Source organism: Aethalodelphis obliquidens, unplaced genomic scaffold (assembly GCF_003676395.1).
Source record: "Aethalodelphis obliquidens isolate GAN/ISIS:26980383/991018 unplaced genomic scaffold, ASM367639v1 scaffold154, whole genome shotgun sequence".
Taxonomy (NCBI): Eukaryota; Metazoa; Chordata; class Mammalia; order Artiodactyla; family Delphinidae; genus Aethalodelphis; species Aethalodelphis obliquidens.
Window position 1 is genome coordinate 35,089 of NW_020838098.1, and position 19,241 is coordinate 54,329.

A 19,241-nucleotide genomic window follows, 5' to 3' on the forward strand; every position below is an offset into this window, starting at 1 on the left:
ACAGCCTGAGCAAACACTCGAGGGAGGCATGGTGGAGAGCTTCCAGTTGTTGAAGTGTTTGGAAAAATAGATCAGGATAAGGCAGTCATGGGAGCAACTAGGGAGGACCTCAAATGCTAGAGGTTAGGGCTTGGATTAAACTGACAACAGCTGGGGAGCCAATGAAGCCTTTAAGCAGGTGAGTGGTCAGATTTGGTTTCCAGGACAAAATCTTAGAATGATTCATGTTTAGCTGTAATATGGAGGGACAAGTCTCTGAGATCTAAAAGGAGGATGTTGAAGAAATTCTTGTAAGGCTTGAAGGTGGCCTAAGCTAGGGCTGTGATAGTGTGGAAAAAAAAGGAAGGGGCAGGTTCTAAAGAAATTCAGAAGGTAGAATCTAATCTAATTTGTTGGTTCTCAACTGTCCTCAATTCAATCCAAGCTTTTAGTCTAACATTTGAGACCCTTTCACATAGGCTCCTGTGACATCTCTAGCCTCTAGCATTGCGTTTACATTAGATGATTAGATGTGGGGAGTGAGGAAGAGGGAAGGATGAATCCCTTTCCTCTGCCCAAGCAAAGATGGTCTGTCATCCAGAACAAACAAATTTATTAGGTTCCCATAGGGTCCTCTGTACCAAACTGTCACCGCTCTAAAAAAAAGACAGATTAGGGCTTTGGTAAAGAAACAGGAGGAAGAGGGGAAGAGAAACAACTGGGGCTAAGGAAGTTTTCTGGGAAAATTAATAAGGGCAGAAGTAGTTGAAGGATTAGGTGACGTGGATAGGAAAGAAAAGAGGGATTGTTAAGACATAAGAAATAATGCTGTGGAACATTAATAAATAACTCGTGGGGATTTCTGTTTGCTGAATTGTTTCTTGGAACTGGATTATGTGGGCAACAACTTTATAAGGATTACAGTTATGAGCACCACCAAGTTCCATTGGTGGTGTCTCAAAATCACAGAACCTGAGGATTAAACACTTGATCTGGCACGGACAGCTGTGAGGGACAAACTTTTCCTCACATTGGATTGACATCTGTACCTCTCTGAAGAAGCCATTAATTGGTCTTGGGTCTACTTTTGAGGTTGTGCAAGGCAAGCTAATTCTTCCATGTGACAACACTTAAGCTATTTAAAGGCGATGCTTGTGGACCCCCCTAAGCCTCCTCTTCTTCCACTCCTTATGGAAAGGCAGTACAGAATAGAAAGAGGAGTAAGGAATTGGACTCAGAAGACCCGAGTTCAAATATAGCTTCATTATTATAATCTGAGCTTGGGCAAACTACTCAAAATGTTAGTCGAATCTGATTTTGATAGTGCTATATCCCCTCATCAGCTTGATCCCTATCCACTGCCTCCAGGTTTCAGGCTTGAGCATCTAGGTGGATGGTAGGGCTCCTCGTATATAGACAGAGGATACAGGGGCAAGAGCGGTTATACAGGGGAAGGCAATGAGTTCCATTTGGGGCATGCTGACTTAGAGATGTCCAGAGGCCACTAGGCTGTGGATTATGGAGCTCGGGAAAGAGAAACAACAGAGTATCTCCACCTTCTGAAGACAGCTCCTTTCCCTTCCACCTCGAGGGAACTGGTTAGTCTTAGAATTGGGGTTATCACACTGAGGGCTGAGCTTTGGGAATGAGGCTCACTGTCTGTCTGACAAGGAATTCTTTTCTTTGCTGGGAGCTTGACTCAGTTTCCCAAATGTCAACATATTGAAGAGTTGGATTCCTAGGTCTCAACAGTCCTAGGCTCGAAACATTCAGATTCAGTAAGGTGGGGGTGGGATCTAGGAATCTGCATTCGTGAAAAGAAATGTTGTACACTGGCCTTTTCCTTACTAGATTCTCTTTCTTCCCTCCATAGCTGCTAAAGCTACAGGGCCTGGTTCACCTTTCCTCCAAAGGTCAAGGGTGGGTGGTGTCCCAAAAAACAAAACTAAGAGCAAGGATACCACCTCAGGGAGAAATGTGTTTCTTGGTCTAATTTTTTCACGTTTTCTTTCTCCACGATAGGGGAGAGCCTCAGCGTTGCTTTCCAGAAGGATCATCTCATGTTTTTTTTGGTCTTGGGCCAGAGGAGCAAAAGTAGGTGTTATCCCATGAGAAAATACGGCCCAAGAAAGTATGAGCAACATAGAGTGTCTCTACCTAGAGGGACCTCACCAGAGACCCCAGGAGCCCACATACGCCTTAGATGGCTGGTGACAAGTGTGCAGGGTTGCATGTGCCAGGCAGTGGAGGTTTTGGGTTCAGTGTGCCAACAGTCTTTATATCTTTCCGTCATTGATACCACTGTGTGCTGACCCAGAGAGAAGGGTCACAAAGGGTGACGTGAAAGCTAAGGGGAAAAGGGTTTCCATCAGGAGACAGCATCCAAGTATGCATAATCCTGAGAGGTGAAGTAAAAGGAGTGAAATGGGTCCATTGGCTTTAGCCTGAAGGATGTGGAGATGGACCCTGACAGTCCCTGTGCCCATGGACCTTACAGATGGAGCAATTGGCCTTAAGCTAGCACATCACTTCTCCCACCTATGATGACAGAAAGCACTAAGGACAGCAAGCATGAGCAGTGGGGGAGGAGCCTGTGAAACAGAGCATGTCATGCTCTGAGTGTCTTAGTGAAGTGGGATGCACAGGTCGAGTGACAGAGGGTGAATAATGGTCCCCCAAAGATGTCCACATCTGAATCCCTGGAACCTGTGAATATGTTACCTTTCATGGTAAAAGGGACTTTGCAGATGTGAGCTAAGAAGTTTGCAATGGGGAGATTAACAATCCTTGATTATCCAGGTGGGCCCAAAGTAATCAGAATTATCTTAAGAAGAGGGAGACAGGAGGGTCAAGTTCAGATAAGGAGATATGACAATGGAAGCAGAAGTCTGAGAGGTCTTTGAAGATGAAGGAAGGGGCCACAAGCCAAGGAAGGTAGGCAGCATCTAGGAGCTGGAAAAGGATTATCCCTTAGAGCCTCCAGAAGGAACGAGGCCCTGCTGAGACCATGATTTTAGCCCACTAAGACAGACTGTGGGCTTCTAACCTCCAGAATTGCAGGATAATAAATTTGTGTTTTAAGCCATTAAATTTGTGGTAATTTGTCACAGCCTCAATAGGAAACTAGTAGAGCCTCTTACAGGACTCCAGGGCAGTAAAAATGTACCAAGCAGCTGCATATTTCTCAGAAATCAAGAGGTGGGTTGAGGAGAAGGAAAATGGATGATTCTAAACTAAATACACCTTTGGTTGTCATACAAGTTCTCTTGAAATAAAGTCAGACAATCCAAGTTGGCCATGCAAACCCCTGAAAAGCAGAGGTAAGTAAGCTATTTCTCAGGCAGCCAGGCATAGAGAAAAGTACTTTCCTATTCTTCTTTCAAAGTTCAATACCATCTCCTCCTCTACCCATTGAACCAAGAAGCTGCCCCTATCACATAGTCACAAGGCTTATGAAACTAGACTTGGTCCTTTTCTTCTCTCATACCCCAAAAGGAGTAAAGAGCATCCCCAGTAACTTCCTTAAAGGAGAAAGCCCACCATTGTAGTGACTGCCTCCTTATTAAGAGCACAGTGCTGCATAACATAAGGATGGATCCTGGGCGCCTTGAGAGCAGCAGGTGTCAGCACCAACAGGCCCAGCTTCAGAGATGGCATGTGATACAGTGGCCAAGCAGCCTCAGAGACACATGTTGGGTCCCATCAAGGGACACCCCTGGGAAGAAGTCGCAGTCAGCAGAACTTGGCACTGCTGGCTGGATATCCTTGGGTGAGCTATGTACCCGAGAGCCTCAGTGTTCTCATCAGTGGGACTGTAGGGTCTAATTTCATTGTCAACCCAATGACCTGGACAAAGGAGGAGTATGTGTGCAAATATGTGTCCAAAAATAATTCCTTTGCAGGTTGCCCTAAGAAATAGGCGGGACAGAAGTGCTTGGCACGGTCACCATAGCAGCCATTGGTCCTGCTAAAATCTAAATCAAATGGTGTCAACTCTCTGCTCAAAATTCTCTAGTGCTTTCTGACTTCACACAGAGTTAGAGCCAAAGTCCTAGCAAAGGCCTATGAGACCTAACGTGAGCTGCTCTCCATCCCCCACCCCTTCTCCCATCTCTACTTTTCCTTGCTGTCTCCACTGCAGCCACACTGGTCTTCTTGGAATCCTCTAACTTGGGAATAGGCAAACTTTTTCTGCAAAGGGCCAGATAGTCGATACTCATTTTCAGCTTTTCAGGCCATACAGTACTTATTGCAATGACTCAACTCTGATGTTGTAGCACAAAAGCAGACATAGACAACATGTAAACGAATGAGCATGGCTGTGATCCAATAAAACGTTATTAAGAAAAACAGGCTGCAGGCCTGAGTTTACAGACCCTGCTCTAACCCACAGTCGTCTGCACCTGCTGCTCCCCGATATACACATGGCACTCTCCCTCACTTCCTTCAGGTCCTCACTCAAGTGTCACTGTCTCAGGGAGAAAACTACATGGCACATTAACACAGCCACCCTCTCCCCAGCCTTCCCTGCTTCCTTTTCTCTTTTGCCATTAACATCTTCTAACATATATTTATTTTGTTTATTGTCTGCCTCTCCCCAACCCCCACTGATTAGAATGTAAACTCTACAAGGGCAGAGATTTTTGTCTTTTTTTTTTCACTGCTGCCTGCCTTGCACATAGTAAGCACTCAATGAATATTAATTGATTGGATAAACCAGGTTTACTACAAAATTTAGTAAAAAGTAAGTCCCTTCAGAAACACTATTTCAAATCTACCCTAACACAGGAGGTTAGGTTCCCACACAAACCCACACAAAGGTTCCCAGTATCTAGAAAGCCCTGGGACACTGGATTATGTCATAATCAGTGGTGTCATCACTGGGGAAATTCTCAAGTTGCCCTCTGACTTAAGCCTTTCAGGCCTTGAGGCCAGTGGGATTGAGGAACTTTCTGAGAGCAAAACAGCTCTTGAGAGCGTGTGGGCTCCACAGGCAGCAATCATAGGGGATTGGCCTTCCGAGAGAACGGGTGAACAGGACTCCCTGCAGACACAGGTCCTCCAGACTGCCTCGTTAAAGGACGGCCCAGCGAAGCAGGCAGTGTGGGTTCGCCGCAACCGTTCAGAGCCAGAAGAACCTACAAAATCACCTGTGGTCAATAAGAAGCCCAAGCTAGAGTTGACCAAAGCAGTGGTCGTGGACCTTGGCACGGGCTACTGTAAATGTGGCTTTGCCGGGCTGCCAAAGCCCACCCACATGATCTCACCCACAGTGGGCAAACCCTACATGGAGACGGCCAAAACCGGGGACAATCACAAGGAGACATTTGTGTGGCACGAGCTTATCAACCCAGAAGTTTGTCTCAAGCTAATTAATCTTCTGCGACATGGCATCATCATGGACTGGGATACAGTGCAGGATATCTGGGAATATCTTTTCCATCAAGAGATGAAGATTGCCCCAGAGGAGCACGCCGCCTTGGTTTCAGACCCACCCCTGAGACCACACACAAATAGAGAGAAGTATGCTGAAATGCTGTTTGAGACCTTCAAAACTCCCGCAATGCATATCGCCTACCAGTCCCTCCTGTCCATGTACTCCTATGGAAGGACCTCTGGCCTGGTTGTGGAGGTCAGCCACGGTGTGTCCTATGTAGTTCCCATCTACGAGGGCTATCCTTTGCCCAGCATCACTGGACGGCTGGACTACGCGAGTTCTGACCTGACAACCTACTTAATGGGCCTGATGAACAATTTGGGGAAACACTTCACTGAGGACCAGCTGGGCATTGTGGAGGACATCAAGAAGAAATGCTGCTTTGTGGCCCTGATCCCCACTGAAGAGAAGAAAGTCCCAGCTACTGAGCATACAATCCAGTACACCCTGCTGGATGGGCAGGAGATATACCTGTGCCAGGAAAGGTTCCTCTGCTCAGAGATGTTCTTCAAGCCTTCTCTGATCAAGTCCATGCAGCTGGGCCTCCACACCCAGACAGTGTCCTGCCTTAACAAGTGTGACATCACCCTCAAACGAGACCTCATGGGGTATATCCTACTCTGTGGGGGGAGCACCATGCTCAGCGGTTTCCCTAACCATCTGCAGAAGGAGCTGAGAAGCATGTGTCCTAATGACACCCCCCAGGTAAACGTGTTGCCCGAAAGAGACACTGCAGTGTGGACGGGTGGCTCCCTCCTACCATCGCTTCAGGGCTTCCAACCACTGTGGGTCCACCGCTTTGAGTATGAGGAACATGGGCCTTTCTTCCTCTACAGAAGGTGCTTCTGAACTCCGATGAAGCATGGTTGCTGTGGTGGCCATGCGTCAGCTTTGCTGGGTGAGCACCCATCCCATACATAGGGAGCTGAGCCAGCCAGTTCACTCCTGCAGTATTAAACAATCCTTGCGTTTCCCTCCACAATGTATTTCTCTATTTCCTCATGCAATGAGGACTTCATACATGCAGCATCTGCCTTAAAATGTCCATTTGCCAAAACAACAGCGGGGGCTGGGTGAAGGAGACGGGCAGTGCGGGGGGTGGGGGGGGAGAAGGGGGGAGTGATTATGGACCAAAAAGACGTAGCTTATAGTTTAATTGCTTAAGTATTGGGGGGAGAAACTACCTCTAAAATTATTCTGTCCCTTATTTTGTATATTCCCCACTTTAGGTACTACAGTATTGTTAAACTCTGCTTGGAAGGGGGAGTGTGATAAAGATAGATTAGGTAGATAGAGCAAATGCTGTTGTGGCCTATAAGACGATCCCTTTCAATAAACACCAACAGGAAGTATGCTGTAATGGTTCAGTCGCCCACAAAGCAGCAGAGTGCATTTCACACTTGATCAGTGACTCTGAAGACTTGGAAAGAGCTGATGAAGATGTCTGATGCCTGCTTTAACTGTACTTTCTTTTAGTTCCAGTAGTCATTTATGTCTCGATACCAGTTCTTACCAAGCCATCATGGTGACTGGCTGCTGAAGCCTGGTGTATTATGAGCAAGATATGTGTATCTTAAGGGAAAAACTCTTCAGGGAATAGATGCTGTATAGATTTCCCCCTTTAAAAAATTGGGGGCAGATTTGTCTTGGGTTATCAGCACTAAGGTCATGAGGATGCAACCCACAGCCATTCTCCAGACACTTCAAGCAGCAGATGCTCCTCTCCAACCAGACTGGATTCTCCATCAACCTGCAGGGTATACAACTGGAGTCTGGAATGGGTGCGGGAGAAAGGCTGCCAGTTCTGCAATGTGGGTTTATGGGAGGCTGGTCCATGCTGGTCATTCTAACCCAACTAAGGAACTGAAGGAACATAAAGATCTTCATGGTCCGGGAAGCCTTTCCAGAGCCCAGCATGTTCTGTGGCATTTCCTGCGGGGCAGTTTATAATTGGACCTTCCGTTTTTTAGAGGAGTCCCCAGTACATTCTCTGCCCTGTCTCCAACACTGGCAGGCAGCATAAAATAGTGGAAAGAACATGGGCTTTAGACTCTGTGATTTGAAACTGTTTTGCTACCAACTAGCTGTGTGACCTGAGTCTGCTCACCTGTAAAATTGAATTCAAATGCCTACCTCACACAGCTGATGTAAATATCAGAGGTAAACACCTGAATACCAGTGTGTGGCCTCCAGGAGGTGATCCCAAGGGTTGTTAGCTAGTATTATCTTGTAGAATTCTACCTCTTATAAGGAGTCCAAATGCCTTACTATGATCCTGAGCCACACGTACACCCAAAGACACACACATTCAATCACTCATAGGAGAGCGATGGCATCTCTACCATTCCCAGGGAGAAGCCCTACAGAACCACCCTCATAGCCTCCAGGTTTGCCTAGACAGCCTTGAAAGACCTAAATGCTCCACCCTGGAGGCCTGGTAAGTAAGCACAGCTGGCTGGCACCAGCAAGCTAGAGTAGGGAAGCAAAAATAGCCACAGAAGAGCTTAGTCAGCAAGGACTAAGCCTTACCCTGGAGGATCAGGGAATCAGCTAAGAGTTGGGTACATTGACTTGAGAGAGGTATGCCTTGTTCACCTCAGTTTCTGCCCAAACCACTACTGTCAACACTCTATGAGCATTCACTGATGGGTAGGTTGAAGTTTAGTTAATTCTTAACCTTTGGACCTCTTTGGCAGGGTGGTAAAGCCTATGGACCCCTCAGAATAATAGAATACTATTTTTAACTGTATCAAATAAAATACATAGGATTACAGAAATATTCTATTTTAGATCCCTTAAGGGTCTATGAACCCCCAGTCTATTACCCCGAAAAAGGTGAGGGTCTTGATGAAGGGGAGGCATGAGAGGTGGTTCTGGAGAATGGGAACTCCCAGGCCATCCTAGGACCAAATGCTATACGGCATTTTAAAATGAAAAATACCAATATAAGGGTAAACAACTGTGTAATCTCTTTCAAAGCACATTTATGAATTCTCTCACTTGATCCATATAAATCACCCTTGCAGAAAAAAAGAATCCTCCTCACACATTAAAAAAGATGAATAGTTTTTAGTAAGTATTTGGAAGTCATCTTAGCCCAATGGTTCTCAACTGAGGACAATTTTGAACCCCAAGGGACATTTGACAATGTCTAAAGATATTGGTGGTTATCATAACAGGAGTAGAGGGTACGTAGTACTGGCATCAAATGTGTAGAGGCCAGGGATATTGCTAAACATCCTATAGGCACAGGACAGCAAAGAATGACGTAACCAAAACTATCAACAGTGCCAAGGCTGAGAAACCCAGGTTATCCCAGTGGGCACACAAGGTTGTAGAAAAGCAAGATTCAGTGAGATTAAATGACTTTGTTCAAGGACACTAAGATGAGTGGACCCATGACTTTGTTCTTTCCGTATACCAAGAGGACATCTGTTGGTCTTGAAGTTCCTGGGACTTCAAAGCTAGTAAGAATAATGGTGGAACAGCCCACTGTAGGCATGAAGCATAGGCAAGGGCTTAGGGAGCACAGAGAAAATAGGAATCAAGAGCAGGCCTTCAGGGTTGCCAAACATCACCAATATAAACTTTGGCTTGTCTACAGATCTCGGATATTTATGGTTACCGAGCTTCTAAGATGTTCATCCTCAACTCAGTTACTACTAAATATGACAGAAAAGGAAGGACAGCCAAAGACTCCCAAGGACTTGTCCAGGTGGTGCTTCTAGTGAAGCAAAGAAGGTTATGGGCCAGCACAGGAGGAGGAAAAAAAGCTAATTTTGCTTCCCAAACTTGTAGTCACCTTAAATTACTAAGAGTCGTCAGTTTTGTTTATTTTTAAAAACATCCTCTCAATTATGGCTATGAAAAATCCCTCAGATGTGTGCACATGTATGTATATACACACATAAATATGTGTGTATATATGTAGATATATGTGAAAAATAAATTTATTTTAAAATATGCAGCAGTGCTAAGAAATAACACCAAGCTGTACTCATAAAGTCATAATAAAAACATTAGCTTCTGCCTCAGTTTTTCAAAAAGTCTAAATATAAAATACACTTTGATTACAGGAGACAATCCTCTGCAAGTTTCCTCTTGATGTCTGGAGCATCTGAACAAAGCTGATTCCATGGAACAAACTAAATAACTGAGGCTTTTAGCTTCCTGCAACATGAATTTGGGAAGAGCCAAAATTTGGGGGAAGAATTATATACTCCTCTTTAGAACTTGATAGACTCTTTCCCCAAAATTAAGCATTCATCACTCCCAGGAGTTTCTCCTTTGCCTATACACAGCATTTCCCCCCATAAATTCACCCTTGACTTTGCCTTCTGCCTTCAATTTGGATGGTCTGCTCCCACCTGCTCCTTCTCCAAATGAATAAAATTCCATCTCGCTCAGAGGAGAGAGTAATTGATAGTCATTTGTATTCACACAAATTCTTTCTTGCTGTTTCCATACAGTATTTCAAGGAAAGTGAACATCCACGCAAAGTCACACCATTATAAACAGGCACATTTACTTCTATTTCCAACCCATCAGCATGGGTCCCTTTACTATTATCCATAGCAAGAGTACTATAATATATTAAAATGTCATATAAGTTACCATGTTCATTAATCCACACTACAGAGTAGTCAAAAAGCACTTGCAACCTTTCAATGTTGGGCACTTAATTATAGATCTTCTTTTTCTATTATTTTGTGAAAATTTTCAGACACACAGAAAAGTTGAATTATACAGTGAACACACCTAGATTCTATAGTTTACATTTTGCTATATTAGGGAAAGGCTTCTTTAGTTACACAATTCTGGGTATACCTATACTCTGACTTCCTGTTAGTCTACATAGAGTAATAAAGGTCTGGTTCTGGTATTAAAAGCATGAAAGAGATTGTTAACCTTACCCAAGAGTCAGCCACAAAACTGTTGTCAAAACAAACTGAGCTTTTTCTGGACTCACCAAAAAGAGATAAATTCTCATTTGCTTCAAAGAAAATAACTAAAAGACATAGGTCAGTTAAGCACCATAAAGAAAAATAAATGAAATGGCCTAGATACTGACAAAAACACTATGTTAAAAGAAGCAACATTTGGAGAAAAAGGAGTAACTTACTACTGTTCATGCCTATGATGCACACTGCTCACCATCCCAAATGTACGCAATACTGTTTCAGAAATTCTAATCTGTTCCAGCTCTAACACTGCTAACTCTAGCAGAACATTCACAGGCAATGAAAATAGTCCGTATGGACCCTGTAGTGATAGGAGGCTCAAACCAGTTATAACTGGAAGCACATGACCTGGCAAGATACTACAAAATAACCGCTGTCAGCATAGGAAGGCTTAGAATATCAAAGGATAGATTTCGCTTTTCATTCTGCTTTAGTTCAAGGTGAAATCATTTAAATGATGAAATTTGACCAAATGTTAGGAGCACTAATAGCCATGTTGTTTATATATAATGCTTTCCTCAAGGAACATAAAACAGTTTAAAAACATTACTTTACTTTTCTTCACACTTTTGAGGTAGCAGCCACGAAACATTCCCAATTAACTGAGGCACAAATCAATTCTGTGATTTGTCTACAGTTCCAGTATGATTCCAACCTGTAGCTGGGAATGAAACCCAATGTCCTGATTACCATAAATACCAGAAATATGCTCTCAATAAGCACTAAGTAAAAGAACAGTAATTTTTACAAAATGGTGCTATATGGGTTAAAGCTTAAAGTCTTGCTTAATGATTAAAATTATATGCAAAATAAAATAGAATTGGTGTCTGCTGAGGTCTGCTGTACAGAGCAGCTCTCCGTAATGCTAAGGTAGATGGTCTTACTCTTCCCACTTCCCAACAGCCAGGCCTCGAGGAGTGAGGAGTGGAAGGAAAACAGCCTTCTCTGCCAGAGCCCTCCTAACTGGGGTCAGAGTCACTCTAGAAGGCTCAGTTTCCACTGGGTTCTTTTGTTGATCTTTGGTGGTATAAAAAGCTCAGCATCTGAAAGGAAAGAGAAAATGTGACAGACACACTCCTTCATGTTGGTGGGAGCTGAGGCAGTAACTCTAAGCTAAAGCTAGGCGACTGGGCTTTGCACCTACAAGACGACCATCAGAACCAGAGTTAATGTTTCTGTCACCCTAACAACCTCCTGGTCAGAGCAAACACAGCCTGGAGGCCCTGCCCCGAGAAGAGGAATCCCACTTCAACTTTAGGCATGTGGGAGGGTTGAAGAAAAAAATGCCCACTGAGTGATTCAAAGTGGAAGAATGTTCTGTATTTCAAATGGGAGGGGGTGGTGGTTGTGGTGCTTACGAGGCCGTATACATGTATTAAATTTCACCAAACTATACACCAAAGAGCTGTACATTTCACTGTATGTAAAATTTACCTCAATTATAAGAGTGGCGTGTATTCAGTAAGTAAAGTTAATGGACAGAAAACACTTATAATAAAAATTTCTACAAACACACTGATCAATAAAAATGTCCTTACTTAAAAAATAAATAAATAACTGGAAGAGGAGGGCGATGGTTGGGGGAAATTTGTCACTGTTAGATAACACTCCCAGGCCCTCTTTCAGTTAGATTTATGGAGTCTCTTACTTAAGTAGAAATCATACACAGGAAGTAGAGACATGAGAAAATATGTATATAGAGAGACATTCTTTCTCAGTATTATTCATGGTACACCTATACATATGATCCATACAGACATGAAAAATTCTTTTACGAGAATATTTTAAAATGTGAGAAAAATGCTCCAGATAAAATGTTTTAAAAACATGATTTTCATTATACATATACACATGCATGTACACACGTATGACTACAAATTATCAAGTCTTAATTTTCTTTGACATACTTTTCTGTACAATCCAGATTTTCTCTACTAATCATAACAGTATTATAATTTCACATACAATTACTACTCCCTACACTCCCAAACAAAAATCTATTGTATATAGACAAAAAGACTACAAGAGGTTTTGCTTATTTAACAATATTGGAAAAGGCTACTTAAATTCATGGTTAACAAGCCCCATAACTTCATGTTAAATAGTAACTAAACTTTCAATGACACCTTATCTGCTTTTTAAAAAAGAAACAAGTTTTGAAAATAGTGTATCTTATTTTTAAAAATTAGGCATAAGTACAATTATATTTGATTCTTAGACTTAACTATGTATAAATACCAAGTACTGACTTATTGGCAGGAAAGAAATTATTCTGACAAACTGTATGACAGCAGGACATGACATCTTTCACATTTCCATATTTGAATTTCACAGCACAGAGGGAGTCGTTTCACAAAAATATTTTGAGGGTTTTATCAGTTTTTCCAAAGACTTCTCTTAATCCTTTGATAGTCAAATCATACTCATTTGAAGTAATTTTGTTATCAGTTATAACAAGTCTAATTCGGCCATGATTTAAGCGCTACTCTGGTAAAACGTTAATCCATTTTATGAAATGGATTACATTTTTGCAAGACTTGCAATCAACCTGCATGGTACTACGTTGCATCTTAACGTGAAGCAATCAGAAAATGCCCCATCAAGTCACTGATCCCCCTACTACTGTTATCTGGGAAGGGGCAGGTGAGGAATATTTGAGAGGAACTAATTTTGTGAGTAGCTCATCTGCCTCTTTTAGGATTATGAGAACTTCTCCTTTCCTACACAATCTACACTAGAGTTCCTACACAGGGACACTGATAATACATACTCTGATAATGAGAAGGCTCAAAATTTTAAAGTCTTTAAGGCTCAGCTGGGAAATGGAAGTGCTCTTTGATAAAGCCAACTAGACCACCCTAGAGAAAGCTGTGACTGAACTTGACCTGAAGGTCAACATCAAGCCAGCAGTAAGGAAAACAGGGGACAGAAATCACAACTGGATTAGACACATTACAAACTAAACAATTACCAAACTGCCTCTGGTCTGAGATGAATTGTTAGCATCTCAGAAATAAGTGTACGTTTTGGGGCTGATACCAAAGGCAGCTTGCCAGCCTCCAGGAAGAAGGGGATCTAGGGATACAGCAGTTAACTGTCTGGCTATTTGAGCTTAGCTGGAACGGAAGGTGGTTCATTTATTCCTGGTAGCAACATAAGCCATGAAAGTTAAACTTGACATGGCTCCCACAAAGTCTACTTCAAATGCCGTCAAAATGCTACCAGAGTGGGCTTCCCTGGTGGCGCAGTGATTGAGAGTCCGCCTGCCGATGCAGGGGACACGGGTTCGTGTCCCGGTCTGGGAAGATCCCACATGCCGCGGAGCGACTGGGCCGGTGGGCCCGTGGGCCACGGCCGCTGAGCCTGCGCGTCCGGAGCCTGTGCTCCGCAACGCGAGAGGCCACAATAGCGGGAGGCCACAACAGGGAGAGGCCCCCCGAACCGAAAAAAAAAAAAAAAAAAAAAAATGCTACCAGAGTATAGCATTTAAATGAAAAAATTTCAGAACGTTGCCTCTCACATGCCAGGAATGCAAATAGCAGCCGTAAAAATTGCCACCTTTTCAAAGCTAAAAAGAAGTTGCTATGCTTGATTGAGCCACATGAAGGGTGAATACTGTGGCACCAAACTGATCTGTCAAAAGTTTTTTAGGGAATTCCCTGGCAGTTCAGTGGTTAGGACTCAGCACTTTCACTGCCAGGGCCCAGGTTCTTGGTCAGGGAACTAAGATCCCCTGCGGCCAAAAAAAAAAAAAAAAAAAAAGGAGTTTTTAACCGACTTTCAAAAGAAAGCCTTTAGGGCTTTTAACTTTGTTGAGGAATGTGTAACCTAATTGAAGAGAATCCTCTCCCCCCAACAAATAAACAAAACATCCAAATAAACAAAACATTTTCGGTATAATTCAATAGGAAATGCAGGTGAAATGCTAATCTTCTTTGAATTTGTTTTCAAATTATACTGTCAATCCTAAGGATGACTAAAGAGTTCCAGCTCTTAAGCAAGGAATATGAAAATGTCCCCAAGACACAATGCAAAACTGCCAATAGCCAAAAATGATTCAGATGAATCCTTAAAATGTACATGCAAATTAGACTGTTTAGACTCAAACTTCAACTGTAATGTGCCTGTGTGGATGAGTGTATGCCACTGCACTGACAAGTGTGTATGTCAGAACAATTTTTAAAAATTATACCTTTAATGTCATGTTGGATTTCCCAGCCCTCCACCCAGGATCCCAACACTAAAGGCATTAAACTGATTTTAATAAAGATATAGTCTTAGAACTGAGGGAAAATTGTAGCGACTCCGCATTCTCTCCTAATACTACTAACCTTCTCAATACTTACAAAAAGATATTCCTTCTACTTACTAATGTAATAATTTAGAGTGAAAAAAAATACTAACCAAGAACAGGAACTGAAGTCTTCTCTTGATGATAAGAGACCATGATACCATTTGCAGTAGAACTGGGACCTAGAACCCAAGAATTGGGTTGGCCAAAAAGTGCCTTCGGTTTTTAAGTAAAAATAAAAGACTCATTTTCACCAAGAACTTTATTGAGCAACATATTCACTCTTTTGTTCTACTACCTTCTGTCATTTTTCAGGCAACTTCATAATTCCATCTTCCCAAAAGGTTTTATCTTTTTGAGAAAAGAACTGTTCCAGGTGCCTTCTGCAGTCTTCCAGGGAATTGAATTTTTTTCTATTAAGAGAATTTTGTAAAGGCCTAAATAAATGGAAATCTGAAGGTGCAATATCTGGTGAATACAGCGGATGAATCAGAACTTCCCAGTCAAGCTTTTTTGCCTGGTTATCAAAGAAACATGCAGTTTTGCGTTATCCTGATGGAAGATTATGCACTGACTAATTCTGGACGCTTTTCGTCGAGTGCTGCTTTCAGTTGGTCTAACTGGGAGCAGTACTTGCTGGAATTAATCGTTTGGTTTTCTGGAAGGAGCTCATAATAGAGGACTCCCTTCCAATCCCACCATATACACATCACCTTCTTTGGATGAAGACTGGCCTTTGGTGTGGTTGGTGGTGGTTCATTTCGCTTGCTCCATGATCTCTTCCGTTCCACATTATTGTACAGTATCCACTTTTCATCGCCCATCACAATTTGTTTTAAAAACGGAACATTTTCACTATGTTTAAGTAGAGAATCACATGCAGAAATACGGTCAAGAAGGTTTTTTTTTTGCTTAACTTATGTGGAACCCAAACATCAAAGCGATTAACATAACCAAGCTGGTGCAAATGATTTTCAACGCTTGATTTGGATATTTTGAGTGTGTCAGCTATCTCCTGCGTGGTATAATGTTGATTGTTCTCAATTAATGTCTCGATTTGGTTGCTATCAACTTCAACTGGTCTACCTGACTGTGGAGCATCGTCCAGCGAGAAATCTCTAGCACGAGATTTGCGAAGGCAAACCACTTTTGACATGCTTGATCCATCACAGCACCTTCTCCATACACTGCACAAATCTTTTTTTTTTTTTTGCATTTCAGTCGCGTTTTTACCTTTCTTGAAATAATAAAGCATAATATGCCAAAAATGTTGCTTTTTTTAAAATTCCATCTTCAATGTTAAAATGGCTACACAAAAATTCACCAATTTAATGTCTTTTTTAAATGCACGCTTATACGACAGCTGTCACATACTATTTAACAAAGTTGTTTTGAGTGAAGTTAAAGACAACTAGGTGCTACTAGAGCCATCTTACGAAAAAAAAAAAAAAAAACGAACGAACCTTTTGACTAACCCAGTAGAAAGTAGACTGAATCAGCAAAGATTATTTTATACTTCTGATGACTGCAAATACCCAAATCTCTGCCAGCAATAAATAGCCTTTCATTTTCATTGTGGTGTCAAACACTTATGTGATTTTAATTTGCCAGTTTCTCCAGTCTCAATTCAGACCACTACATCTCCTGTCCACCAGAAGAACAAGGTAATGATGGGGGAAAAACAGAAAAAGAAAATCTCAGTGATATATGCCTGGTCCTTTCCAAATGAGCGAGCCATACCCTGGAAGGAGGGGATATAATAAGAGGTTATAGAATACACAGAGCACCAGATCGTACTCAAAGATTTGTGAGAATTTTTACATTAAAACAATTCTGTGCATATCATGGAGGAGAAAGCAAACTCTGCACACGTGTTTAAGGTAAAACAAGAGACTTTGCAAGGGGCTTCCCTCGTGGCTCAGTGGTTAAGAATCCGTCTGCCAATGCAGGGGACACAGGTTCGGGCCCTGGTCCGGGAAGATCCCACATGCCGTGGAGCAACTAAGCCCATGCGCCACAACTACTGAGCCTGTGCTCTAGAGCCCGCAGGCCACAACTACTGAGCCTGTGTGCCACAACTGCTGAGGCCCATGTACCTGGAGCCCATGCTCTGCAACGGGAGAAGACACAGCAATGAGAAGCCCACGCACTACAATGAGGAGTGGGCCCCACTCGCCGCAACTAAAGAAAAGCCCACATGCACCAACGAAGACCCAATGCAGCCAAAAATAAAAATAAACGAATGAATAAATAAATAAATAAATAAGAGACTTTGCAGGAATTCCACACCTGCACGAGCCTCAGCAGGCACACTGTAGGCCCTCCGCCTCGCCTTCACTCAGGTCTGCGTGTTCCCTCCTGGCGCACTCTCAGCAGTGATGTCACGTGCTCAAAACACTGCCATGTGACTCATGGTATCCTGCACAGATGACATTACCATGCTTTACCAACCAAAGCAAAAACACAATTTTCCTGGTCATTTCTCCTAGAAGACTCATAAGTTGTTATCTTAGATGTTAACATGATCTGAATAGATGAGGATAAGGGAGGGCATGGGGAAGCACTATAAATTTTTAGCTTCAAAACCACTAGTTCTGAAAGTGATCACATTTCTTCTAAGAAGTACCTATTACAGTAAATTCAAGTATTTATGGGAGGCTAATTCTCAGTTGTTTTTATTTCTATGGCTTGTAAAATTCTTTTATACCTACCCTCTCATCTAACCTTCAAAACATTCCAGTGAAGTATACAGGGGAGTATTATCCCCATTTATAACTGAGGAAATCAAGACCCAGTAAGCTGATGAGCTGATTTCCAGCTTCTCTCTCAGCTCCAAACCCACCCTTCCTATACACTGCTCATGATTCTGGGACTGGGGGCCTGAGAAAACACCCCTCCTTTGACAGCTGTTATGCTCCAACAGTAGCAGACACCAGAGGGACAGGGCAAGGCTGGATAGAGGAAGGGGAAGGAATTTGTTCCCTTGTTTGCTTGCTTTCACTCAACAGTAGCTCTGTACCCCGCAGCAGCTGTTCGTTCAAGTTTCTGTTTATTTCTATACAGTTAGAACCAGTCTCATCCTGCCCTCTCGGAAATACCAGCTCCAGCAGGCTGCCACCACCTTCTCAGAGGTTCAAGAACCAGTTCTGCAGGGGCCTCACCGCCAAGCGTCTAAATTCTAAGAATCCCAAACTCTTCCTTTTGTTCCTTCAGCCTTAGGGGTATAAGCGGCTTCCCACAGTTTCAATCTCAACGTTCCTTCTCTGTATTCCCTTTCTGCCTTCTCAGGCCTCTAGTACTTGGTTAACCAGTTCCATATGTTAAACTCTCTCTGATAAAATAATAGCTGTGGTTTTTGTTTTCCTTAATGGACTTTGACTGATAAATCAGGCTTTCTGAATCAAAATCAAAACTCTGAAAAATACTCCTAAGGTGTAAGAGACTGAGCAGATATACACAAAAATAGATGACAGTACATTAGAATTCTTGATGGGAATGGCTAATGGAATAATGGTAATAGATAACACCTTGTGCCAATTTGGTAAGTCTTGGTAATATGATTGGGGTAAAATCTCAAGCTGGCTTTGCTTTCTACCCACCCTGTCAGTATACCTGTTTTTTCCCAAACAATTTTTCTGTTTTCTCTTAAGACGATGGTTTCCCAGCCTCATCTAATTGCTTCTTTCTGAGACTCATTTGTTAGTTTTCACTGGATCCAGTTTTGTAGTTTTCCTGGGCAATTCTATAGCTTTTCTTCAGGCTAGTGTTTAAGGTTGTCTTAACAATTTATATAATTTCTTTATCATTTATATGCAGTTACTCATATTTCTTTATAATTTATATATTTTAGATTTTTTAGTGCATTATAGCTTTAAAATATTTCACACTTACCAGTGCCTTAGAGTTTTTAAAGTGGTTTCTGCTTCATATTTCATTTGAAGTTTATCTGAGAATAAGAATATTTTGTTCACGTCTCATAGCTATTAAGGGGCAGAACTTAATTCTTCTTAGTAGTTGTCAATGTGATATTCCCTAATCTTCTGATGAGAGTGGTAGCACAAATATTATTACGATTATTTTATAGACTCAGAATTGAAACTTAACTGACATGCCTCCTCAAAAACAACTGAATTCCTGCCAGAGTTGAAATTAGAATAAAAAGTGAGAATTTACTGATTTTTGGTCAGATCTTTTTTCCATTGTGGAACAAAGCTCTTTCAGTTAAGACATATTATCAGACCTTATATCTTTAATTTATGAAGCAAAATAAAAAAGTTTAAAAAGGAAAAATAAAACAACTATAACTTGTCACTTTTAAGTTTCTTACATTATAAAATGAACATATATAATGTTTACCTGAAATTTTTTGAAGTGCCTTAAGAAGTAATAGTTAAATATTAAAGTTGTTTCATCATCAAAAAATCTAGAAACAATAAATGCTGGAGAGGGTGTGGAGAAAAGGGAACACTCTTGCACTGCTGGTGGGAATGTAAATTGATACAGCCACTATGGAGAACAGTATGGAGGTTCCTTAAAAAACTACAAATAGAACTACCATACGACCCAGCAATCC

The 19,241-nt window shown here is 42.0% G+C and overlaps 1 protein-coding gene and 1 long non-coding RNA gene across 2 annotated transcripts; one reads left to right on the plus strand and one right to left on the minus strand.

The window, feature by feature from the left end:
• The first annotated feature begins 3,276 nt into the window (after positions 1-3,276).
• Positions 3,277-6,265, plus strand: LOC113616555 (actin-like protein 7A). Its single transcript, XM_027099950.1, has 2 exons — positions 3,277-3,299; positions 4,915-6,265. Exons 1-2 carry the CDS (start codon positions 3,277-3,279, stop codon positions 6,263-6,265), a joined length of 1,374 nt encoding a protein of 457 aa, XP_026955751.1.
• A 4,672-nt stretch (positions 6,266-10,937) lies between these two features.
• Positions 10,938-14,880, minus strand: LOC113616553 (uncharacterized). Its single transcript, XR_003431337.1, has 2 exons — positions 14,782-14,880; positions 10,938-11,420 (listed from the first exon to the last, which is right to left on the minus strand). It is a non-coding gene; the product is annotated as an uncharacterized LOC113616553 (long non-coding RNA).
• Positions 14,881-19,241: the final 4,361 nt, after the last annotated feature.